The sequence below is a fragment of the Mercenaria mercenaria genome, chromosome 1 (assembly GCF_021730395.1).
Source record: "Mercenaria mercenaria strain notata chromosome 1, MADL_Memer_1, whole genome shotgun sequence".
In the NCBI taxonomy this organism is placed as follows: domain Eukaryota; kingdom Metazoa; phylum Mollusca; class Bivalvia; order Venerida; family Veneridae; genus Mercenaria; species Mercenaria mercenaria.
In genome coordinates this window covers 5,343,614-5,369,670 of record NC_069361.1, presented here as the reverse complement: position 1 = coordinate 5,369,670, position 26,057 = coordinate 5,343,614, and the positions used below count along the sequence as shown (strand labels likewise).

Genomic DNA, 26,057 nt, shown 5'->3' with positions numbered 1-26,057 from the left:
CTACCGACAATGTTATACAAACCCACTGTGTTAATTCTGAGGTCATCTCTTGACCACAGGAAAGAGTCTTACAAGTATTTCAAATATTGACTGGAAATTGTTTTCAATTGTTTACGACGGATATATTACAACAAAAACATCAGCTCATGAGCTATTTCCCGACAAAAAAACAGAAAATATGAACTGAACCACAACTCAAATTGTAATCCCAAGCGATCAGGAACAAAATGGTCTACCGACAGACAGAGAGCAAAACAATATTTCCCCATCTTCGAATGAGGATGGGAGGTGGGAGGGGGTCAGCAAATATTTAAACTGCATTTTATGCTCAGTGATAACGTATAAGTGAAAACATTTCAATCAAATCCGTAATCCGTAAAATGGCCGAAACAAATCGATCAATGTACAACTGCTTGAAAAGAAGAACCAGGTAGGTAGACTCTTGTTTGTATTTTTTTTTACTTGTTTGTTTACTCTCTCTCTCTCTGTCTCCACTCTCTTTAATTTGCTGTTCGTTGAACAGCGCAGAACTTTGCCTTTTGGCTCCGGTTTCATTAACGCTCACAATTTAGAATCTCATCAGATACCCTGAGCATTGTCTTTGTGCGGCTTTAGAGACTGTCTGGCTAACCGAGAACGTCTGACTCTCGTTTCTACCCTGAACTCGTCTACCAGTAATTAGAGTCTGGGCTACAGCTACTTAGTCCTGAAATAGGGTCCAGTATTGCTGGAGGTTAGATGGTAAACAAATGCACCATCAGCCTAAGCAGGAGAAGCTACGCAAGTAGTAGTAGTTCAGTTTGATCTATCTGGGTTAAACACTTCTGTTTTCTTGAAAACAAAACTTCTAAACTCTTTCGACTTGTGTATCATTCTAGCTGAGGTAGTTCTCTGTTCAGTTCTCTCTGCAAGTCTCCAGTTTTATTCTTTAATGGAATAACCCAAGCATATTTACTGAATATATCAATAACGGTTAACAAGTACTTTACTCCTTTATTGTATTTTAAAAAAGCTTGCATGTCAACTAAATCAGCTGACCAAGTATCATCAATATCATTAACTATCACTCTTCGTTTCCTAAATTTTCTTTTAATTGGTTTGTGTAATTCTTCTGCTAATTCATCGCTCCAGCGGTAGCTTGGTACAGTTATTTCGGGGGTATACTCTACCCCCTTTTCCCGTTTTTTGACTTTCGTTTTTGTCTGGGCGTTAAGCCCATAGGGAACTGTTGTTCCTGTCCAAGACCAAGTTTGTATTTCGTTTTAATTACAGGTATTACAACTAAATGTTTTGCAATCTTTTCTCCAAATGTTTTTTATTTACTTTTATTTAAGTTGGAAAGCATTTTTTTGTCGCATGTACCCTTTTTTACACCGCTGTCATAGCAAAAGTCATGGTCCATACATACTGCATCCAGTTCGTTGACAGGAGGTCCGTTATCTAAAGGATTTCCTGGTCCACAATAATTATATCCTGGGAGTGTTAAACCTTTTTTAGGTAATAAAGGTAACATTGCTTTATGGATATCTGAATTACCTGCTGTGATAGTACTTTTAACAAACTTTGATTTCATTTTTCCACAAGACGAACAGGTAGCCATTATCATTCTTTTCCCTTTTTTTGTTGTAACATAGTGAGGATTTATATTATCAGTAAATTTTCTTTCTTTCAAACAATATATTTTATTCTGTAAACTCATTATATTATATGTGTTTAAACTTTTTACTGGGTTTAAACCTGTGGGTTTTAAATTGTCTGCCATTAGTTGGTTCGGACCAATACTTTATTCACTTGTTTTAAACTAATACTAAATATCTATACAACGCTTGCAGAAGGAAAAGATGATGGTTTTAGAAGGCAAATTTGGTCAACAGCAGAAGGGCATCAGCGGAAGGCAACGATCACGGGACAATAATGACCAAAGTCAACAAACACCTGATAATACGAAACAGACATCCGGGAGACGGGAAACTCAACCACCTGAACATGAGATACGGGAACCTGGCCATCATTATGACTCAAGACGGAGTGAACAAGCGAAAAATGAAAATATACCGGCAATTGAAAATAGTGAAAAAGCGCGTTCTTCTAAATTTAGCGATGAGTTTTCCAAGACTGTAAGAAGGTGAATGTATAAGTTTGATATTTTAGTAAAAGTAGTTCCTAAAACTTACTTTGTCGAATCCATTGTTAACGTGTATTGGTACTGACTTCCTTAAATACTAGTCATACAAAATACAGAAGTAATATCCCTCATAAATGGCTTAACAGATAATAGATATTTTGATTTAGTCAACATATATATGTTTTCCTTCCTTCTGTATGTCTGTTTGTATTAAATATTAAAAGACATTGCAAAAAAATACGTATACAAATCGTTGAATGATTTCGTGAAGTTTACTTTATTATATACATTACTGAGATTGTGTTTGATGATTTCATATTTGATATGTTTTTTTCTTCTTATTTTAGTAAGAGAGCAAGCATCAAAATGAGACAGAACAATCCAGATATAGCTGATTTAAGCGACACCAACAGACCAACAAGGATAGCTGAGAGATTTTCAGAACTGTACGACAACGAATGGACTGAAGCTTTTGAAGAATTAAGTCGGAGAAGTAGGAGTGAGAAGGAAACAATAGAATATCTTTTATCAATTGTACAGGTAAATAAGCATTCATTGAACGATATTGTGATAGTCTTGTAGTCACGTGCATTTATGAACTTCTTTAACATATGATTTCTTATCGCCATCTCATGGATCTGCAATGAATCTCCCGAGTGTATTTTCTAAAACGTATATCTCTTTTTTTAACAATAATAGACTGGATCTTTGCTTACGATTCTTGTCACATCTTTTTATGTTTGTTTTCACACTTCAGTCTTTTGTTTGAAAGTTTAAAATGTGTTATAAATAAAAAAAATAAATAATTGAAATATGATTCTATTTTTTAAACTTCAAAAGTTATACTTTACAGATTACATAGCTTTTGGTTGGTGTTCAGTTTAAAATCAATATACATGTATCATTTTTTTTTGGTGTGCTCAATGATTCCATCGAGTCTACTCTTATCGCTTATTTGAGCGATAATTTACAGCAAAAACCGTGTTTTAACACTACTTTTACACGATGGGCGTAATAAGTGCATGAAGGGCGTAGCACGAGTAAATCTTTTCGTACGACGTGTAACCACCGGAGTGCGGCTTTGCTATAAATAAATTTCGACTCTAATACGTCTGAGGATGTCTCATAATTGTTTTTGTATTTGTAGCATGTGTTAATGTTGAGTTCTGCTTAAACCGGGGCTGGAGGGCGTGGACGGTAACACGCATTTCCACTACCGTCCATGAAAATATCATTATGATGATTTTAAGCATTGCCTGGTCATATTAAAATTTTCAATGTTTCATTTATATTTGTTTTTATATGTATTTGTGTATTGTTTGAACATGAACATTGGTCAAACATTTGCACAATTTGGTTTATTTTAATAAAAAGGCTTACCCTCCGTTTTTACACTATTTGAGGATATATACCATTTGCAATATGTATCTGTCGCATCTGCGACAAAAGTTTTGCAGTATCAGATCTACAATTGTGTTTGAGTAAAATTTGTTTCCTACATCTTTCCAACTTAGTTGGTACAAAGGTGATGGATATCCTTCACGTTTTTAAATAAAAAACTATAAAGTACTTATATGAGAGGTGTTAATTCTCAGATATGTTCTGTTCTAGCATATGTATCAAATTTCATGTAATTTTTGTGAATTTATAGGTGTACACCATATCTGTATCTGATTGCATTGGTTTCTCAAATCATGCAAATATAATTTAAACCTACCCGTAATATATTAAGCGTACAACTGACGCTGACATTTCAGGAAGCGTACAAGTTTTGTGCTAATGAAGCAGAACGTCAAATAAAAGACATCACTAAAGTTTTCGATAGAATTCTCGAGTTCGGATCAAACGATTATAACAACAAGGTACGTCACTCTGTAACACTTCCATGTCACACTACACGATCCTGTCTTTATTTAGTCAAATATATAAAAGACACTATATTAACAAGAGTTGTCAGAAGAGACAGCGAATTTTACTATTTTGATGCTTGATAGTGAAATGGGGCATACCTTAGGAAACTAGAGATATCAATGGAGTGATTAACACACCTGATGTTCAGTGATGAAGCTGGGCAACAGCTAAGATTTTAGTCAAAATATGTATCAAAAGTTTATCTGAAATCTAATGTAAAGAGGAGGTATAGTTCACGAAATATTGGTGCTAGTATTATGGACCTTACGTAATATAATGTGGTAGTATGGAACAGATATGTTATATGGTCATGATGCCTTTGATTAAAATGTGGCTGTAACATTTTTGTTATGAACATAAAACATATTATTTTCTTGTTAAATCCAATGTTTCATAGATTTATTTGTTGTTTTTTTTGCATGTATTTGTCAAAAGTTTGACTATTTGATTAGAAATTACAAATGTACTACAAAATGCCCTGTTTTCATTGTCTTCTATGTGATATTGACTTCATAATTTCATGTGTAATATTGAAAGTAGCATTTTGTCTAACTATTCAACTATGTGTAGTCTCTATTAGCATAGCAGCATTATCTATATAAAATTAAGAGCCTTATGGAATTTAAGTATGAAGCAAATTTATCGACTTATAACAGAGATAAAGTAAAAATGTGCATCAAAACCTTAACAAAGGTGTAGAGTCGGACGCCGAAGGCGACGCTGGGGCAAGTGAGATAGCTCTTCGTTTAGTCGTAATGTTTACAAAACTTATGGATGCATTCGAGAGAATCAATGACCATTCGGTTTGAAATTTTATTACTGGCTTGGTTTTCCACTCAGTAGTGCCTCATTGTTTCATAGAGTTATTCATTTGGCCTGCTAAATACAAAAATAAATTGTCAAAACTCTTTTGCTTCTTGTGCTTCATACACCCATTCATTGACGCTTATTCTTTAAACAGTTCAGTTTTAATATCTTAGAATTAACCGTTCATTTATGTTTTAGAAATGTTAAGATATTTTCAAAATTGTGAAAGGTTTTGGTTCTGTAATCTAAATTCTGTTTTCACTTTTCATGCCAACCTACCTAATTCTAGTTGAATAACTATGTTGTTCTATATTCACTTGTTTACCTAATTCCTGGTTATTTATTTTTATCAAAGGTAGCAACGCATCTCTTACAATAAGTTTTCATTACGCCATAATCATTTTCTTTTTAGTTATGTTTAAAGATGAGGTCACATTCAACATTGTCTAGGTTGCAACTGAATAAACATCGCCTTTACTTGTATGAGCCGCACAACCCGATAAAAATATCATGGTTTGTTTGAAACACGTTCATTCCGTAAATGTAAAAAAGTTCAGTGATATACTTTCGCTACTGACTCCGATAAAACTAGACTGCCGTTTTGCATGCAAAATGGAGGAGGGGGTCATTTAAAACACACGTTTCGAAACAAAATGCATCTCATCGTAGTGGATTCAAATCTCGCTGGAAGTGTCAAACATTTTAATAGAAAGATCAATGGTTCTACTAAGGAGACATACATTGTATCCATGTCACTAAAAACCTTGAATACACACATTTGCAAAAGTAAATGAAGCGCTTGTTGATGTCATCTTAACTTTTATTTCAGGAACTAATATCCCAGTCAAACGTGCGAAGTGAAGAAGGTCATCGCCTAATCGTGCAGTACCGTAAGGAAATGGCTGGACTAGCTGTCGAACGGTTTAAACAGGTTAGTTTCAGTTATGTTATTTTGCTAGGCTACAACGTTTTATACCCTATTATATGGAAGTCTAACACATTTTAGTTGATAGATTATCGTATTCCATAGTTTCTTAACTATAATTACAGGAGTATGTTCATTTATAATTGATGTATATTATCACACCTTCATAATATGTAAATTTGGTACAGACGCCATCTGATTGTCAATTACAGTACATTGAAAGAACATATAATCCCAGACAAACCCTCCCAACTACAAGGGCAGGGTATCACCTGCACAGGAACGGTAATCAAGTAACTGCAGTAAAGACATGAATACACCTACATGATCCCCGTTACAATCAGATACCTAATGAAATTTCATATACTCTTATGAAACATTTTACCAACTCTAAGGAAAGCAAGATTAAAGCTTATAATGCAAAATGCACTGTACCAGTGTGCCCAATCACGTGACCGCGCTACGTCATTTTGAGCTCAAATGTGAAAGTGGAAAGGTGAACAAAAATTATAAATCAGGGCGTAAGAATTTTGTTCAATATATTGTGTTAATATCATGCACATGATTCGAAACCTATTTGAAAGTGCTACACCTGGTACTACGATTTCCCCACCAAAACCTTTTCGTTTTAACGCTATTCCTGTTCAATTGACTTGCAGTGAGAACACCTCAGAGCGCACAATGTCAAAGTAGTTGAACAGGAATAGCGTTAAAACGTGAAGGTTTTGATGGGGAAATGTGTACTGTGTACGGTATCTAAATATGTAACACAAATAATTTGAATTAATACTTAAATTATTTGTTAAAACTGCTTTTATAATTTCGATTACTTCTCTTTAATAGGTTTTTATGGAAAGTAAAAAACATAAATGGAACAGGAACATTAGATTACCAGCACATCTTGGTGCCTTGGATCTATATGGGAAAAAAGCTGTAGAGTTAACCTGGTGGATGTCTGTCCAAGATCCACCCGTATATTTATGTCCAGCGTCCGAAAGTGAAACAGATGGATTTGATAAAAGTCTATACAGGGCCTACACGAAGTCTGGCACTGAAGTAGACTTCTTTGTTTGGCCAGCATTGAAACTCTATAAAGAAGGTGGAGTGTTGATGAAAGGTGTTGTTCAGTTTAAATGAATTCAATTACTATTACTAAGTACCTTTATTCCGTAGGTGACACTTGCAAATATACTGCATACACTGTAAGTCTTTTGTCACGAAGACAGCATTGTTGTCACTTGTTATACTCTTAGGGACTTTGTATTCTCAGAAACTTCCTATCCAGCTTAATTGATAATATATTTTCAGAAATCGTGCATTATAGTATTCAATTTTTTGACATTTAACAAAAACAATTAAGTGTCAATGTAAGACTGCTTTCAAACGTGCGATGTCTTAGTTCAATATGCTTCAATATATATTACTGTTATATTAATATTATAACATGTGTTTTACTGCTCATGAACAGGCTCAGTCAAACCGAGTCAGCAATTTTCACTGTTTGCCTTGTTCTCGGTGCTTCCGAGGGATCTACTTTCCAGATTTTATTCATAATGCAGAGGTCTGTCCATGAAAACACACATCGTAAGAAGAAACGCTGTGTTGAACAGGGTATTACGAGAAAAATGTGAAAGCTTGCCTGTCAAGAATATATCATGGTTATATAATAATGCATGAGCTGGTGTGATCATAATGTGAACTATATATTATCCCCATGTATTAACCATTACATTTTGTGTTCGTTGCATTCTTTTAAAATGGCAAAGATTTATTTAAACAATAGCCTAAATCATTGCCTGTAATATGTCCGTCAGTAGAATTAATATCTCTTGCTATAATAATCCGCACTGATTTTGTTGAAACTGTGCTTCTCTAAAAGTAAGGAAAAACTATATGGAATTAATTTGCCGTGTGTTTTCCGGGATGGCACTTTGTCTGACAGTCCGTCTTCCAACTCAACTCTGCTGACAAGTTCTTCTATAAGAGATGAGCATCCTGTTGGGTCTTGTTGAAGCGAAGGAGAAGGCTGTTATCAGCAGATGTCTGGTCAAGTTACTAAGTCTGGCAAGTCATTAATGTAGTCGAGGAATAACAGAGGTATTAAGAACGTCCTCTAGTTCCCTCTAAAACCACGTGCACATCTGATGATATTTACCTTAAACAAATACGTTTACGTTCAGCCAGGAAGGGGCCCATTCATTTGAATGTGTTACCTTCCGCACAGTAATATCGTAGTTAGCAGAGCAATCGATCGTTGACGGGGGACCATAACAAAGCCTTTGCAAAATCTAGAGGAATGTTTTTTATAAATCTGGTATAATAATAATAATAATAATAATAAAAAAATTTAAAACAATAAAAGGACTATAACCTTGCAGTTATTGAAGTGATCCTGACAAAAACAGATACGTGTGCACCACTGCTCTACATTTATCTACATTATTTTTTGAAAAGTGTTATGAAGATCCATCAATAGGTTAGTTAGATAGATACAGTCAAAATCATTATTTTTCACCAAGAGGTCTGATTTTACTGGGCCATGGGAATAATACTTCAAGCAACAGCCATGTGCTGGTCAATAATTATTACATATTTGGAGATTTGGAGCTTAAAAATGTTTTGAACTATAAAAATTTCCAATTTCGGACGATCGCACTAACGCACACACGGACGGACGAACAGCCGGACGGATAACGCCGGATCAATATCCCTTCTCCTTCGGCGGGGATAATTAAGTGATGTAACACTACAGCAATTATACATTTGTTAATATCAGAACAGATTACTTTATAGTTAGACGATTGCTCACAGTATCGAAGAAGGGATCTCCGTGACTTATTGGTGAATGGTGTTGACTTGGAATCGCTTGCGCCTGACTACTTTAGACTGGAACCTGCTCATGTCGTCATTGGATGAAGCAGTCATCCAGCTGACTGCAGGGTGCTCCTCCAGTATTTGAATATCTAAATTGTGCAGATGCGACTTCAACCCAACAAAAGAACATTGGCATGCAGTGTATGTCAAATTATTTTATTGGAAGACGTATTGGATCACTGCCAAATGTATCACTATATAAACAACAAAATATCAGTTAAAATTTGCAATGGAAGAAAATATTAAACTTTGCAGTTTTGTGAAATACAATGTGGTTTTAATGCATACCTGAAAGTTGAAATTTTGTGGTGTTTAGGGCCTACCTCCCATAAGCCAGCAAGATACTAGTTTCTTCCACACATTGAAAGATCGAAGTCACATGTATGATTAGCGGGTGTTTCCAATGACGTTTGCTTGCTAAAATCATGCGATAACGACTCAACAAGATGTTTGAAAATTCCGATAGCATGAAAATGCATAAGTATGCTAGATGACTAAAGCAAAATGTCTTGTATACAATATCGGTTCCAAATGCAATAATGCCTATTTCTCTCGATCCTGTCTAGTACATTCTCAAGCATGCCTCTTTGAAGATTTTTTTTGAAAACATATTTGTAAAATATCGCTTCTAGTTGTTATTACATTGGACAAATCACGCTTAGTATAATCCTTATTGTACACGTCACATAATAATAAATGTTTTATGCTTCTCAGTGAAATAAAATCTATGTTTCTACTGTTTCAAAGCAGTGAAAATATCTTTTTATTTCACTGATACTGATTTAAAACGCAACTATAATCAGAATTTTCCATATACCTATATCGGCATAAAAATATACGCTCTACCGTATTCAAACATAAAAGTAAATTAGCATAGATATTTTGACGTCATGGTAGTGTGACGCACGTGAAGTTATGCAAAGCCATTGAAAATACAGAGAAAAATAGTGATTGATTTGTTTTGCAAATTAAAACCAAAATATCTTCAGTCGTGAACACCATAATTTACATTTTCGTAAGTGGCCGAAATATACTGCGATCGTATCCTGAAACAAACCTAGCCTCTATTTATCCTTATCGCAACTTGTGAGTTTACAGTTTACTCTTTAGAAAAGCCCTATCAATATTTGCTGATTACTTGACTGTTCATATATATATATACAAATGTAGCAAGTTTATGTATGTAAACCAAATGTATTTCACGTATCGTATGTTTCTACTTGAACATCCAGGAAGTAAAAAACCTCAAACAGTTTTCCATAAAGTGGCGTAAGAAATGTTCAAAACAAAAATGGAATGCCAAAATAATATCAGCACCTTTTTCAGCTATATTGATGAGAATAAAATTACGTTGGCTAAAGGTATTTGTGCAAGTGTTAAAGTAGAATTATCGACTTTGAAACAAACAAAGGACATAAACAGTTCAGATGCAGATATTATTAAGGAGATAGAAGACCTTACGGAAAACATACTGATAGGAAATTTCAATATTGTGAAAAGAAAATATAAGAAAGTCAGAGCTGCGTTCATGGAGCTAATGCAACATATAAAGGTAAGGATTGGTAATTGAAAAAGTTTGGTAACAACGTTTAAACTTATCAACAATTCCTTTATTAACATAAACAAGTAATGGTATGATTCTAAATTTGAAGCATATTCAACAACATTTCTGTTCAGCTTTATTGCGAATATATGAAATTCAGACACTTTTATATACGCTATATGGTATAGAGAGCAAATCTACGGAAAAATAGAAGTATTTCTCTAAGTATACATCGACTCTTTTGTGCATCAAGGTGCTATGTTTAGTTTTGGTTGACATAAAAAACATCTTGTAAAAACATTGGTTGTGTACCTTTGCTGTTGACAGGTATATATATAAATATGATTAATTCATCAAAGTGATATATGCAAATATGTTAAAACCTTCATTATATTCTCGTTTTAAGTTTTTGAATTATGAACGAACACTCCTGCTATTTGTGTTTTTAATCCTGGTTTCATATTCCATATAACTAACTAGCGATCAATGTATTTCATTTAAATAGTGAGAACGCAGAATAATTGAAAACGTAATTCTATAGTAAATACATATTTTTCAGTCAAAGAAGGGTCATCATACCGAAGATACCGTGATTCAACACAAGCAAAGACAAGATCAACAGCCTGGAATGCTATGTGTAGAAAGGAGAGAACACCAAGAAAATGAAGACATCAACTACAGACGAATGCAAGAAAAGTGATTGTTTCATACACTGAGTAAAGTACAAAGTGTCCCATAATACAACAACAACAAACAACAACAACAATAGTTTATTTAGGTCTCACTTTTGTACACACATTACATAGTAAAATATATTTTAAAATATAAATACATGTACAAAACCGCTCTATAAGAGTTATGAGAGACTAAAATCCTAAGACAATGAATCACTAAAAAAATAGAATATTAAGATATACACACGTACAGTTCTAAAATAGCTAAAATAGCACCTTAATATACTATGCCGATAGGAACGTTTTAATAGAACGATATACGTGTTAATTGCCTTATAATAGTACATACATATATTCATATATACATCTTTAAAAGTTCATATAAAAGAATTTTATACAAATTTTGTACAAGTTAAGTAACATTATACATTTATTATTATTCTTATTATTATTATTATCATTATTTCGTCTTTCACATAATATTTCAAAGCAGGTTCTGGTTCAGTGTTCAATAGGTTAATTACTGCAACCACTGACTATTACAAGTTTTCTTATTTTCCGAGAACAGTGTACCATTGGAACCAACTTCCCCCCAGTGTTGCCCACCTCCCTAGCCTAGAGCAGTTCAGTGCTGCAGTTTGCAGTCTAGAACATGTCTCGCCCTAGTTATCCTGCAAACTCAAGTTTTAATCTTTTTATATCACCAAATTTATTTTAGTTTCTTCACTCTAAATTTTTTATCAATATATTCTTTCTCTTCTTGATTTTGACGCGCAAAACGTCTACGTTCCCGCAAGGGGTTTGACGTCAACGGCAGATAGATAAATAGATAGTGTATTTAACAATAGTTTCGTTTGATAGCAAATAAATATTTTTTTCAGAGTCAGTATACATTGAGAAAGACATATTGTATTTTGTAACATTTTAAAAAAAAGTCTTGTCTAAGAGATTATATGTAAAATTATTTTGTACATCTGTACTAATACACACATTTTTAAATGTAATATTGAGTTCAGATAAAATTGATATGCATACTTTAAAGCTTGATACGCAGTTTCATATTTATCCTCGTTGATTCAAGTACTTTATGCTTGAACAAATTAATTACTAGTTTACAGTGAAAAAGGTACATCTTAATAGACAAGCTTTGTTATTCAGAATAGATAGATAAGACTGTCAGAAACATCCGGCATCTACATTTGACCCGGTAGACACTTTGTTGTAAGTCATTTGGAACTAACAACATCTCTCATGGTGGAACTTCTTAATAGTTCTGATAAAAAAATGCATCAAAAGCAAAGTTATTTGATAAGCATATATGTCTGTATATTTATGAATTAAGCTAATTTCAAACATTTCCAGCAAACGAGCAAGCCTAGCAATGGTACAGAACAATCCTGATATAGCGGACCTAAGTGATACGAACAGACCAACAAAAATAGCTGAGCGTTTCTCTGAAATGTATGACAATGAATGGACAGAAGTGTTCGAGGCTTTGAGCAAACTTAAGAAAGGAACGCTAGAGGAGTCTGAAATTATAAGCATACTGCTTGAAATTGTTCAGGTTTGAACATTTTCTAATACCGCCCCCTCCCCCTGTAATTACATTTAACTGGTAATGGAATATTTCAATGAAATTTATACGATTATTCTTTGGAACAATAGAACGCATTAAACAAAATATAGAAGATCCGTTGGAAGCGCACAACCGTTATATTAAAATATTTTGTGATTCTTGTTTGTTTAGTATCGTAAACAAAGTTAATATTTTCATGGAGAAACGACGAAAGATAGATTAATAAAATTATACTTCATCTAAGAAAAAATGGGAATGATTTTAATACTTAATAATTACAGGGGCGGTCGAATTTAATGAATGCTGAATACATTCACTACTGCTTCTATACATAGAGCCTCCGTAGTCGAATTGTTGAGGTCGCTGGCTTCGAATCACTTGCTTCTCACCGCTGTGGGTTCGAAACCTCGTTGTGAGTGTAGATTTCTTTAATGTGAGGGAGCAATCCAACTGGCTAACGGAAAGTCGGTAGCTCTAGGTGCCCGCCCGTGTCTTTAGTAACGCCAGCAGGTGATTCTGGGGTCTTCCTCTACAATCTAAGGTTTTGGCCGATATTTGTGTCAGTGTGACGTTAACCCAAACCCAAACTAAACACCTTTTCTGCTCATGTATTGTATCATATCTGTAGGAGGCTTACAAGATTTGCCAGCAAGAAGCACAAAGTCAAATACGTGAAATGGAAAGTGTCTTTGCTGAAATACTTACAGGACAAAAGGTAATCTACTGATCTATGTTCGAGTACTGCTATTTTCAGGAGCTACACCATTGCTTTATACTTATTTGTGCTTCAATAAGTTACAATTCATTGTATGGCTAACACATTCAATTGCTGGATCACATACAAATTTCTTATTAATGCCATGTTCTCACGGTTTGAAACATATCTCAGTTCAGAAAAGCAATTACGTGATTGGTCACATTTCATCTTAAAAAAGGCAAACACATGCCTTTACTCAAATCTGATATTCTTAAATGGTGACTACGTCACAAAGAACGATATACCATTGCAAGAGTGGTTCCTTCAAAACGGAATAAAGCAGTCCTCCCCGTGTTCCTATTTACGTTCGCTTTATATAAGTCCACAAGATTTTCTTGACCAATGTAGTTTTAAAATAAATGATAAGCCTCTTACAAAAATATTATCGATAATTCTAAAACTTTTCTAACAATATCAACTTAGGGTTACCAGGCAGACCATGCTGATGAAGGTCGAACGCTCTTGATACAGTACAGAAAAGGTAGAGCTGGGATAGCATTAGAACGGCTTCACAAGGTATTACAAGTACATGTATTTTGTTTATATCTGTTGTATCTAAAAAACATAAATAACTTTTTGTCATACAATCAAAGAGTTATGATTTGTTGTTTTAACATGTTGTGACCAATCTAGCTTATTAGTAAAGGCTTATATTTTGTAACAAACTGCTTTCAAACCAGCTTCATCATTTATTTATTTCAAGTTGGAACATTAAACAGTAATGAAACTTTGAAGCATTTAATGACGAATTTCATCGTTCAATCATAAACATTACTTACAGAATTTCCGAGGCAAACTGAATGATATATGCAAAAAGAGACTTTCAAATGAACCTTCCGATGCCGGACCCGCAGTAAGATACGCAAGGAAAGCTGTTGAACTCACCTGGTGGATGTGTGTACAGGACCCTCCAGTTTATATGTGTCCGACTACAGACAACTTTGATCAAAATATGTACAAAGCTTACACAAAATCCGGAAGCAATCCAGAGTTTTTTGTGTGGCCTGCTTTAAGGCTTCATAAAGATGGGGTAGTTTTGCTGAAAGGTGTTGTGCAGTTTAAATAACTGTTTACCATGTTAAAACTAACACTATCAACATGTATTTTGTTCAGACAGTAGGATGTACAGAGTTCCAATACAACGGCTGCTTAAGTTTTAGAAATATCATACATGAACCATGCAGGCAATATCGTTATTACGAGGGGTGTTCAAATATGAATGCAACTAGACCAATTTTCAGAAGTGCTTAACAAACAGTGCCAAAATAATTATCTCAATCCTTCTAAATACTAACCACCATGTGATATACAAAGTTTCAGTCTTTTAATCCAATTTTTAAAGGCGTTGTCATAATATTTTCGAGGTATACTGTTCAGACACTGGAAAATAACCAAACCGAGATTTTTGCGCGTTTGATATTTACTTCCAGCAAGGTGTTTATTTGAGCCTCGGAAATAGTAAAAAGCCACAAGGGGCAAGATCTGGCGAATAAGGAGGGCGAGGAAGCTCGACAACCTTTTCCTGTTTCAGATATTCGCGTACAATGGCCGCTTTGTGTGACGAAGCATTGTCATGCAACAACCTTACACCACGGAGACCAGTTGCTGGTCGACTGTTTGCGAAATATTTCTTTGATTTATGAAGGACCTTGCCTTTGTAAAACTTAGCATTTACAAATTTCGTACGGCAATTTGAATAGCAGGACCTTGATTTGTAAAGAAAATTACATACATTACCTTTTTGACGCTCATGGTGCGTTTTGCTATGCAAGGTCTTTGGCTTCCTTTGGTTGCCCATATTTAGTTCTGTATCTTTCCCTTGGGCTCTTAAAAGTGAACCCACGTCTCATCGTAAGTGATGATATTTACGAAAGATCGATTGTTGTATTTAGAGAACTGTTTCAACAATTGTTTGGCGATTCTTACCCGAGCAAGTTTTTGCTCTTTTGTAAGGAGATGGGGTATCCATCTGGCACTTATCCTTCTCATTTTTAAATCACGTCTGAGAATTGTATGAGCAGCTCCTACTGAGATACCGACGCATTTAGCTATATGCCTAGTTGTAAATCTTGCATCGGTAGCAATCAAATCCTTTACTTTTTCAACTATTTTTGGCGAAGTTGCAGTTATCGGACGGCGTGCATGAGGCGCATCTTTTACTGAATCTGCACCACTTTTAAATTTCTTACACCACCGTGTGACAGATGAAAAAGAAAGTTCAAATTTCCCATAAACACGACATATTTCATTAAATATGTCTTTCGCCTGTATACTAAGAATACAGCGGTTCTTGATATAGGAACGTATTTGGTCAGTGAAAGGAGACCTTTTCCCAACCATTTTAGCTTTAGTGTACACGAGTAGATAGTGTTAATCGAGCTATTGTCAAAGCTAGACTGAACGGATTTAAACATGTATTGTATCAATGAAAAGCTCACACAACCCCCTATGCGATACATGTACCTATGTCGTGCAAATCGTGGTTAAAAGCGAGATATTGGCCTAGTTGCATTAATATTTGAACACCCCTCGTACATAGACTAACACACATACTTTTGAAGTTAAACTTAAAAGATATCAGTATGCATTATCAAGGCATTAGCATAATTCAGACTTGTATAAGCACTGGACCACAAACCAAACACATCTGGACGTGATTATTTTGTAACTTTATTTAAAAGTCCCCTATTTACCTTTCACATTGAGGTATATGCGTATATCACAGTAACGTGTTTATTGCATTTGGTTGTTGTTCGGGTTTGGCGTCCTCTTTCAACAATAGTTCGGTTATGTAACAGTTGGCAGTTAACCTAACAAGTGTTCCTAGAATTTTTACACAAGGACTTACCTGTCCTCCGCAAGTAACTACCAACTCCTTCACATGCATCAGAGGCGAATGGCAAATGATTTCAGACACGATTCTATCAAATCGTCACAGAGAATAGTCGCCTTGTCCTGGGAACTGATGACACCACGATCAATAGATGTACGCTCTCCATATTGAGCTAAATTTATAAATGTTAACATACATCAACAATATCAGTATTTTTCATGATCAGTTGCATGTATGATTTAATACTATTAAGGTATGATTATTGTAGAAACTGCTGCATAAGTCAAACTATATTAAGAACGAAAAAACGCCAGATATCATGGACTGCCTTAAGGTCTTTTGAAAAAGAAACTATGTATTGTTGTCAACAGAAAAAAATCATGTCTTATTGTCGTCTGAAAAAATATACCAGCAACCTTGGACTGTCTTATAGTCTTCTGAAAAAGGCCAGGGACTGTCTGAACCAGGGGCTCTCTTACAATATTTGTATGTTCCAAGAACAGAAATAATACATTATAAGAAAGATATTAAACAAGACAATGACTATCTTCAGGAAAACTGTGTTAACGTAGAAAACCCTGGCATATCAAGTGTCTGAATTAAATGAACTAATCTTTAGGCTTATAGTACCAGAGACCAATCTCATCATATAATGAACAACAACATAAACAATAAAAATAACATTTTGTTAGCAATCATCGGCAAGAACACAGATAAAATAATGATTTGATCATACATGACATATTATGTATAGGTTATAAGTGCGGTATTTCTGTATAATATTACGTATTTATGATGGCAGTATGAACAGAACAAATTAATATTACTTAAACAGTTACCATAATTATTAATTAGACATTTACACTTCCGCATTCCTCCCACTATATGCTCAGCCTTTCTGTCAAATAGTAAAAGTTTAGTTTTTACATCAAACTTTATTCTCGAGAAAATGGAATATAAGTTATTTACCGCTTTTTAATGCCTGATCTACTTAAGATTTCATTGCGTATCTAGCATTGACTTATTGTTTTAACTCCAAGGTAACAAAATGTCTCAACAATTTCTAACCTCTCGTTTTTAATATATCAGTTATGATCAATGACTGTATTTCTTTTTCTTAATATACAATTTTTTATTTTATTAAAACCCTCTTTAATGGAATACACATAAAGGCTATCTAACTGTGCCTGAAGGCTTCGTCCGCAAATAATAAATCATACTGCCGTGCGACTTTGGAACATGGTGGAGTTAAGAGTGAAGTTAGGTGCTCCATTAACCGGTATAACGGTTAACCCAGTGATGTTTCTGCCACATGCCGTTCCAAGACGACCACCACTGTGTTCCTTTATTTGTTCGTTTTGTCCTTGCGTTCGCTGCATGTGTATTGTAGCTCGGGGATGCTGATTTAGGACGTGGTTTTCCCTGTTGGATATTTATTCTTGCTTTTTAATCACCAATTTTCTCCGTAAATATGCGGTACTTTTATTTTGTGTATCTATATTTCATTATGTATTCTAACACGACCAGATTTGTTTCCTTATTAAACAAAGAAGACTGAAACTAAGTATTATTATACAACATATGCACTGTTTGTCTGTCACAATTATTACGTCACAGCGTCAAACGTCATGTAGCCGCGCGCAGGAAAGGAAACCACACAAAACAGGCAAATATTTGGTATAAATCTTCAAAACTGTAGATGATAATCCTTGGTAACGTGTTAGAATCGAAATAAATAAATCTCTAACAGAGATTTGCTCCTGAATAAAATCATACAGGATTCGAGTGCATGATCGAGGTCGTGGGTTCGATCCCTAGCTGCGACATACAAAAGACGTGAAAAAATGGAACCAGCAGCTCCCTTGCTTGAAGCTCCGCATTAAAAGGAAATAGTGTTTGTCTTCAACGACAAATTACTGTTTGTGATATATTATTTCTTTATATGTTTCAAATATGTTTTAAGTGACTTTTGTTTGGGTGGATGTATTTGATAACCATTTAACAATCAGGTTTGTCCAATTACAATGATCGCGAATTACGTTATTCCTTTCAATACCCTTCAGGCAGGAGCACTTGCAGGACGGACTATATCGATATCAAATGAGAAGTTTAGAATATCATTTATATTAAATAACATAATCAAAATGATCAGTTAAAACTCCCCCTTTAGAAATATTCTTTAACTTTTTCCTGAGATTATCAGTTCTTTTTATATTTAATGATACAGTCATATATTGTGGACTGAGGAAATATAGGACATGTTTGATAAAACAACAGCCCTCGTTTTGTTTCCCGCTCCAATCAGAGTCATGCTAAGTTCTGTGATGTAACTGCATTGTTAGTAACAGTTTCAAAGCAGTTTTCGAGAGTTTTACATATTCAACAAATCGTAGGTGGCATTGAACGCGGAAAATAAAAAAAAATCATTTGTAAACACACTTCGAGTATGTTCGGCTGGTCTGTTGGGAACGGTCATACATACATTATGTACCTTTAACTGTAGTGCACAATTGATGGTGCATGTAATAAAGCAATCAATTCTACCACTTTAAACTGGAGGTGTTTTTGGACCGTAGACATATTATACATAGATCATTCAGCTAAAGCGGTAATTATATTGTGATGCATTTATTTTCCGCATTAATGATAACATCAGCGACAACAACTAATGATTTCTATTATGAAAATGAAAGTAAAATGCGCTTGTCACTTTTAATCATGTAAAACTTTGATTTTAAAAACAAAATAATAAGGTTACCATGATAATGGTTAAAATATATACTTAAAATTTTAAACACTTTGATAGTTAATATGAAATAACACTTTGATAGTTAATATGAAATAACACTTTGATAGTTCATATGAAATAAAATATAGCTCACACTGGGTGTACTAAACCATGCAAAAGTAGTGTAATACACATCGATTCGCTTGACGTGTAGCCGCCTACACAAGGTATACTGTATTTTTGTCGCTTTTAAAGATAATTTACCATATATAAGCAAAGGCATTGGCGTATTTGTACACGAAGTTTGTATTTGGACACGTTGAAATCGATTTCAGATATTTGTGTAGGAGATTTCACCAGTGATATCGGTGTTATATATCGTAAACAATTGGATATTTTGCTAAACTATTATGGTAAATATACATTTTATTTTCATTTTGTAATACTAATAATTATTCAGCATTTCATTTATGGTCGTGGAAAACAAATGATGATTTGTACATGTAAATACCTGTATAATATTTCTATGTGTTCTCATATCACTGTGACTCATTACGTATGCAATTCTCTGTGTGTTACATTGTAGCCTCGGGCAGAGATATGTACTGTATAGATATGTCCACATCCTCTTTAATTTGCTAATCAATTTAAAGTGTATAAATTGTCATATTAAACTAGCTAAGAATCATATACATGTATGCAGTATAAAGAAACTATTTTTTTTATTTCAGGCCGGAAATTTAACAGAAAAAGAAATCATTGGTATGTATTTGTTCATCATTCAGAAAAATATTTAAGTTTTTTTGGACATATTTTAAACTTACTGTTAACGTTATATCGGTATAGTATATTGTATCCCACACTGGCGTGTTTATGAGAGAACGGGTGGTTAGTCATCGGCGTGAAGTTGGCAGTACAGCAGTAGCAGCAGTAGCAGCAGTTAACTGCTGTAACTGCTGGCAGTAGCAGCAGTTAACTGCTCCTACTGCCAGCAGTTACATCAGTTAACTGCCCCTACTGCCAGCAGTAGGAGCAGTTAACTGCTGCTACTGCCAGCAGTTACAACAGTTAAATTGCTTGTACTACCACAAGTGAAGTGCTGCTATTGCCATGAGTTAATGTTCGGTTTTAAAGTTAGCGATGCTTTATCCTTTTTATAAAGGAAACGGTCTATAGTTTGGATAGTGTTTGCAAATACAATATAGTAGTAAAGATTTATTTTGTATCATAATTAATTTTAGCAACAAAAAGATGAACCGCCTAAATAGCTGTGATAGTATGGTAGGTATAAGCATTGCTTAAATATCAATCAGTATTTTAATCAATATAAATTTTCATCTTTAACACAATGTTATGTAAAGCGACAACAGATCAAACGAAATTATATGGAAGTCTAATGCGTATTATAATATTTTTTTACAAGTAAGTACAAAATATTTTATATAATGCACAATGGATGTGATGCATGCATGTGCAAATCAAATTATTTATAATTTTATGAAATTCTTGGCTAGAAAAAATTATACTGTGGACTCTGACGAATTAGCTGGCGAAACTTACCAGTAATGAAAATTATGCATGGTACTTTGCATTAAGATGAAAAGAAAAATAGAAAACATATAAGTGAAAGAATGAATTAATTTTATCGCACATAAAAGGTTAATAAAAAATGAATTGACAGAGTACAGAGTCCCAACCGCTTACGTGACAATACTCCACGCTTTATTTAGACAGGAAGTGAATACACATTTGTAATAAAAAACGGCAGATTTACATAATCGAGAGACGAGCCTATAAATTGAACTCTCAAATATCAAATCAGTTTATAATATAGTGTATTTAACTCTGAGTTTGGCCTTTACTGTGATGTAATTACCTCCCCAGATTGTATGTTAAGAAACTGAAAGTAGAAAATCCCGCGATTTTCTAAATGGCAAGGGATGGTTTCGAATTTGGCCCGGGCACGTTTTCTGAATAAAATCAGTACATGTATTTTATAGGCATATATATTCAAATAGTTATTTTTAATGATAACTGAAGTAAAAATACAAACAACAGTTTGAAGGAAGTTGTTTTGTGCTAAAATGGAATTTGCCAGCTCCCGACTAAAAATAGAACGGCGAGGAAGATCAGGCAAACCAAAAAAGGTCAATTATCAATCAATGTATTCATCCATGTACATTGTAGAGATTAACATCATGACTATTAAATAAGACAAAAGTTTGGGGGTCCCCAGCTCCGCCCCAGGCCTTGACTTTTGGATCGGACCGGGTGGCCGTTGTAGAGGGGGTCGTCCCCCACCCGGCACGGGTGGCCGCCATTCGGGGAAAACTCTTGTTTGGGAGGAACCCGGGGTGAGGTGTGAGGCGGGGGTGGCCTAAAATGCTTACAGCAGTTAATAGGAGGACCCTACGGGACCTTGACTTTGGGACGGGACCGGGTGGCCGTTGTAGAGGGTGACGGTGTATGGGGGGCCAGCATAGCGGCTACCCCGGGAAAACTCTTGTTTACTCGTGAGCGGGTCTCAAAGTTGGTCCGAGGCCGTTTTTGGAAAAGTTCACTTTTTTCAGTTTGGGCACCCCCAGCTCCGCCCCAGGCCTTGACTTTTGGATCGGACCGGGTGGCCGTTGTAGAGGGGGTCGTCCCCCACCCGGCACGGGTGGCCGCCATTCGGGGAAAACTCTTGTTTGGGAGGAACCCGGGGTGAGGTGTGAGGCGGGGGTGGCCTAAAATGCTTACAGCAGTTAATAGGAGGACCCTACGGGACCTTGACTTTGGGACGGGACCGGGTGGCCGTTGTAGAGGGTGACGGTGTATGGGGGGCCAGCATAGCGGCTACCCCGGGAAAACTCTTGTTTACTCGTGAGCGGGTCTCAAAGTTGGTCCGAGGCCGTTTTTGGAAATGTTCACTTTTTTCAGTTTGGGCACCCCCAGCTCCGCCCCAGGCCTTGACTTTTGGATCGGACCGGGTGGCCGTTGTAGAGGGGTCGTCCCCCACCCGGCACGGGTGGCCGCCATTCGGGGAAAACTCTTGTTTGGGAGGAACCGGGGTGAGGTGTGAGGCGGGGGTGGCCTAAAATGCTTACAGCAGTTAATAGGAGGACCCTACGGGACCTTGACTTTGGGACGGGACCGGGTGGCCGTTGTAGAGGGTGACGGTGTATGGGGGGCCAGCATAGCGGCTACCCGGGAAAACTCTTGTTTACATCGTGAGCGGGTCTCAAAGTTGGTCCGAGGCCGTTTTTGGAAAAGTTCACTTTTTTCAGTTTGGGCACCCCCAGCTCCGCCCAGCCTTGACTTTTGGATCGGACCGGGTGGCCGTTGTAGAGGGGGTCGTCCCCACCCGGCACGGGTGGCCGCCATTCGGGGAAAACTCTTGTTTGGGAGGAACCCGGGGTGAGGTGTGAGGCGGGGGTGGCCTAAAATGCTTACAGCAGTTAATAGGAGGACCCTACGGGACCTTGACTTTGGGACGGGACCGGGTGGCCGTTGTAGAGGGTGACGGTGTATGGGGGGCCAGCATAGCGGCTACCCCGGGAAAACTCTTGTTTACTCGTGAGCGGGTCTCAAAGTTGGTCCGAGGCCGTTTTTGGAAAAGTTCACTTTTTTCAGTTTGGGCACCCCCAGCTCCGCCCCAGGCCTTGACTTTTGGATCGGACCGGGTGGCCGTTGTAGAGGGGGTCGTCCCCCACCCGGCACGGGTGGCCGCCATTCGGGGAAAACTCTTGTTTGGGAGGAACCCGGGGTGAGATGGGGCGGTGTTTCCAAGGATAACTCTTGTTTTTAGGAACTCGGGGCTGAATGCGGTTTGAGTGGTTTTCTTTCAGCAGTAAATACACCAGATATATATTCGAAACTGGTAAATTGCTCTCGTTGGCTGTAACAGGAGCCTTGTTTTTTGCTGTCATAAGCATTTTACTGCTAGCAGTAAGAGGAGCCTTTTAAACATTTAATCGCTGGTAGTTATATGTAAAAATAACTGGTACACTGGTCTCATAAACCATTTGACTGCTGCCAGTAACACATAGAAAACTCAAAAAAATGCTTTCATTGGTCATTTCACTGCTGGAAGTGACATGCTCTCATTACGGTGTACCGTTTGGACAATCGTGACATTTTATTGAATCCTAAACCGCGATGTACGATGTTACGATGACGAAAACGCGATGGTGCGATGGCACGATGATGAAACAACGATGGTTCGATGATGAAAACGCGATAACACGATGATGAAATCGCAATGATGCGATGACACGATGGTGAAATGTCGATGTAATATCGCGTTTTCATCATCGTACCATCGCGTTTTCACCATCGTATCATCGTACCATCGCGTTTTCACCATCGTATCATCGTACCATCGCGTTTTCATCATCGTACCATCGCGTTTTCACCATCGTGCCATCGCGTTTTCATCATCGTACCATCGCATTATTACCATCGTACCATCGCGTTTTCACCATCGTGTCATCGCGTTTTCACCATCGTACCATCGCATTTTCACCATCGTACCATTGCATTCCGGTGGTCATGCGCAGTGGTACAGTTTATATGTCAGTAAAATACAGGCTTGATGCAATCTCATTTTCACATTGCACTATATACCTTCTACATCCTAACAAGAATAAGCTGAGTTTGAATAATATCATGTGACTATTACACCCAGCTTTTTATTTACTTTCATGCATACATAAAATACAAAGGACGTAGCCTTGAAGGTTTTACACAGTTTTAATGAACTGAGCATGAACATTTTGTAAAACATATTGCAAAACAGCAGAATCTAAATGGTAAATTTCTTCTCACAAAATACATTGAGATACATTCATCTATTGTTGACAAAAAGTACAAGTGCACGGGACTAAGCATTTCCAGCCGGAAGGCGATGGTACGATGGTGAAAACGCGGTGGTACGATGGTGAAACCACGATGGTACGATGGTGAAACCACGATGGTACGATGATGATAACGCGATGGCACGATGGTGAAAACGCGATGGTACGACGGTGAAACCACGATGGCACGATGGTACGATGATGACAACGCGATGGCACGATGGTGCGATGGTGAAAACGCGATGGTACGATGATGAAAACGCGATATTACATCGACATTTCACCATCGTACCATCGCACCATCGCGATTTCATCATCGTGTCATCGCGTTTTCACCATCGTACCATCGTTGTTTCATCATCGTGCCATCGCGCCATCGCGTTTTCGTCATCGTATCATCGTGCATCGCGGTTTAGAATTATATAAAAATTCACGATTGTCCTAACGGAACACCGTATCTCATAGACCATTCTGCTGGGGCAGAAACATAAATGAGACGGGAGAGACTTGTAAGCCATTTAACTGCATGTATTACATAGTTTATAGGAGAATTTAAGGGTAAATGGGACAATTTCCTATAGGGCAAAAACTTTTCCTATGGGCAGTATTTCTTTAAACTTTGTATACTTACTGAGAATCAAGTTTAGAACGAAAATATGTATTAAAATCATAGGTATCCAGGCTTGATCCTGAATTTTATGCACTTGAAAGTCGGTTTCAAGGGCAGAAAATTCTTGATAGAAATAGATTAAGAACGCTTCAATGATCTTTAAACGATGCGGACAAATGTATAAGCGGGAAGGGTAGGTTTTACGGCCTATTACACATCTGAAGGAAACTTGTAAAACTGATTTTAATAACACAATTTAACTGCTGGCAGTATTATATGTAGGACACTGACAAAATAAATACCTTATGTCATTCTCATCATCTGGTAATACAGCTTTATTAACTGTTATAATTGCTGGTAGTAGTTAACTGGTGTTAGTAAACACGATCAATTGCTGTAACTAGTGGTAGTTAACTGCGACAGGCAATAAACTGCTGTAACTGCTGGCAGTAGGAGCAGTTAACTGCTGCTACTGCCAGCAGTAGGAGCAGTTAACTGCTCCTACTGCTGCTACTGCTGTACTGCCAACTTCACGCCGATTGGTTAGTCATGTTTACGCGGATAAATGATATGTCAACAAAATATTTGCGTCGTCTAAAACCAACTTCGTACTTTTGGTTTTACTTATTTCTTATAGTATCGTTGTTTATTTATTTAACTCGACCTCTTGAGTCACGTTGGGGAGTTGTCGCTTAGTAATGTTTTGTTGTTGTTTTGGGTTTAACGTCACACCGACACAATTATAGGTCATATGGCGACTTCCCAGCTTTTGATACTGGATGAAGACACCAGGTACCCCTCCATGTATGAAGTGTGGTATTGATATGTTTACTGGTTAAGTTAACTGACCGAAATTCTTTTGAAAAACTGCGTTTAATTGTATTAAACCAGAAGAGCTGCTCAAAATTCAGGTAAAATTTGTCGTAGTCAGAAAGTTATGGTGGCATATTTCTGCCATAAGATTGACTGCTGAAAAAAATAATAAAATGCGAGGCTCTGACGAGAATTCTATCAATTTTATTCAACGAGTGTAATAAATTCAATGTAGCTTTTCCTGCTGAAACATCAATATGTCTTCTTTCTTTGCCAATTATAGACCAACGTCATGTATACTTGAAATTACGTCATCATCAAAAGCTTTATTACACTACTGTAATATCAAGGCTATATTATGTAATGGCTTTACCGGTATTTCTCTCGCGCGACGTCATGCAATAAATAATAATGCGAGAAAAAGTTGAAGAGCTGAACTTTGGTAAATCTCACGAAGCATCTATCGTGTGTGTAAAATCGCATTTTAATTTGTATGACAAGATTTAAATCATAAAGCATTGTATACTATAGAAATATTATAATTTATATATAACATAAGCTGTCCGTAAGACAGCAAATGCTCGACTATTCGAATTGTTGTCCCAGAAGCAGGAATATTACCCTAAATAATTAGAATATCTACAGAGTTTCAATATCTGCATTAGTTTTGGAGATAGTAACTTGCATGCAAACCTTTAACAAGAAGTTTTAAGTTCACAGGTGACATAATTAGGCCATAATGCATGTCAGAGTTATGGAACTTGATGCTATAACCTAATTTTATAACCCTGAAAACACATGTAAAGTTTCAATTCAATATTTGAATTTGATTTGGAGATAATAACTCGCATGCAAAAGGAGGCATAATTTGCCCAAAGTACACGGGACTTGACTGAGTGAGGTTGGTAACTGACCTAGAAAAGAAAAAAATAAGTTACAGAGCTATTTAAGCTATTTTGCCTTTAAGCAAAAGCTGTATGTACTTGCATGTAAAACTTTAACCAGGATTTTTTAAGTCCAAAAGGGGGCATAATTTGGCCAATATG

The 26,057-nt window shown here is 36.3% G+C and overlaps 3 protein-coding genes across 3 annotated transcripts in view; all 3 read left to right on the top strand.

Annotated features, from left to right (window-relative positions):
- The first annotated feature begins 1,834 nt into the window (after window positions 1–1,834).
- On the top strand, window positions 1,835–8,161 carry LOC123545820 (uncharacterized). Its single transcript, XM_045332124.2, has 5 exons — window positions 1,835–2,125; window positions 2,473–2,665; window positions 3,883–3,987; window positions 5,673–5,774; window positions 6,612–8,161. The coding sequence occupies exons 1-5, from the start codon at window positions 1,842–1,844 to the stop codon at window positions 6,903–6,905; spliced, it is 978 nt and encodes a 325-aa protein (XP_045188059.2). The 5' UTR covers window positions 1,835–1,841; the 3' UTR covers window positions 6,906–8,161.
- A 1,704-nt stretch (window positions 8,162–9,865) lies between these two features.
- Window positions 9,866–18,816, top strand: LOC123545122 (uncharacterized). Its single transcript, XM_045331427.2, has 6 exons — window positions 9,866–10,194; window positions 10,745–10,881; window positions 12,222–12,423; window positions 13,064–13,150; window positions 13,616–13,708; window positions 13,974–18,816. Exons 1-6 carry the CDS (start codon window positions 9,919–9,921, stop codon window positions 14,256–14,258), a joined length of 1,080 nt encoding a protein of 359 aa, XP_045187362.1. The 5' UTR covers window positions 9,866–9,918; the 3' UTR covers window positions 14,259–18,816.
- Window positions 18,817–18,976: 160 nt separating this feature from the next.
- Window positions 18,977–26,057, top strand: part of LOC123545124 (uncharacterized) — a 98,011-nt gene continuing 90,930 nt past the window's right edge. Inside the window, exons 1-2 of the mRNA XM_053538532.1 lie at window positions 18,977–19,166; window positions 19,485–19,515. Coding sequence (XP_053394507.1) covers window positions 19,164–19,166; window positions 19,485–19,515 — 34 coding nt within the window. The 5' untranslated portion in view covers window positions 18,977–19,163. The remainder of the gene's footprint in view (window positions 19,167–19,484; window positions 19,516–26,057) is intronic.

Coding starts and splice junctions, on each gene's coding strand:
- LOC123545820 (XM_045332124.2), top strand. CDS start 1,842: ATGATGGTTTTAGAAGGCAAATTTGGTCAACAGCAGAAGGGCATCAGC. Junction 2,126..2,472: donor TTTTCCAAGACTGTAAGAAG/GTGAATGTATAA, acceptor TTCTTATTTTAG/TAAGAGAGCAAGCATCAAAA. Junction 2,666..3,882: donor ATCTTTTATCAATTGTACAG/GTAAATAAGCAT, acceptor CTGACATTTCAG/GAAGCGTACAAGTTTTGTGC.
- LOC123545122 (XM_045331427.2), top strand. CDS start 9,919: ATGTTCAAAACAAAAATGGAATGCCAAAATAATATCAGCACCTTTTTC. Junction 12,424..13,063: donor TACTGCTTGAAATTGTTCAG/GTTTGAACATTT, acceptor TCATATCTGTAG/GAGGCTTACAAGATTTGCCA. Junction 13,709..13,973: donor CATTAGAACGGCTTCACAAG/GTATTACAAGTA, acceptor CATTACTTACAG/AATTTCCGAGGCAAACTGAA.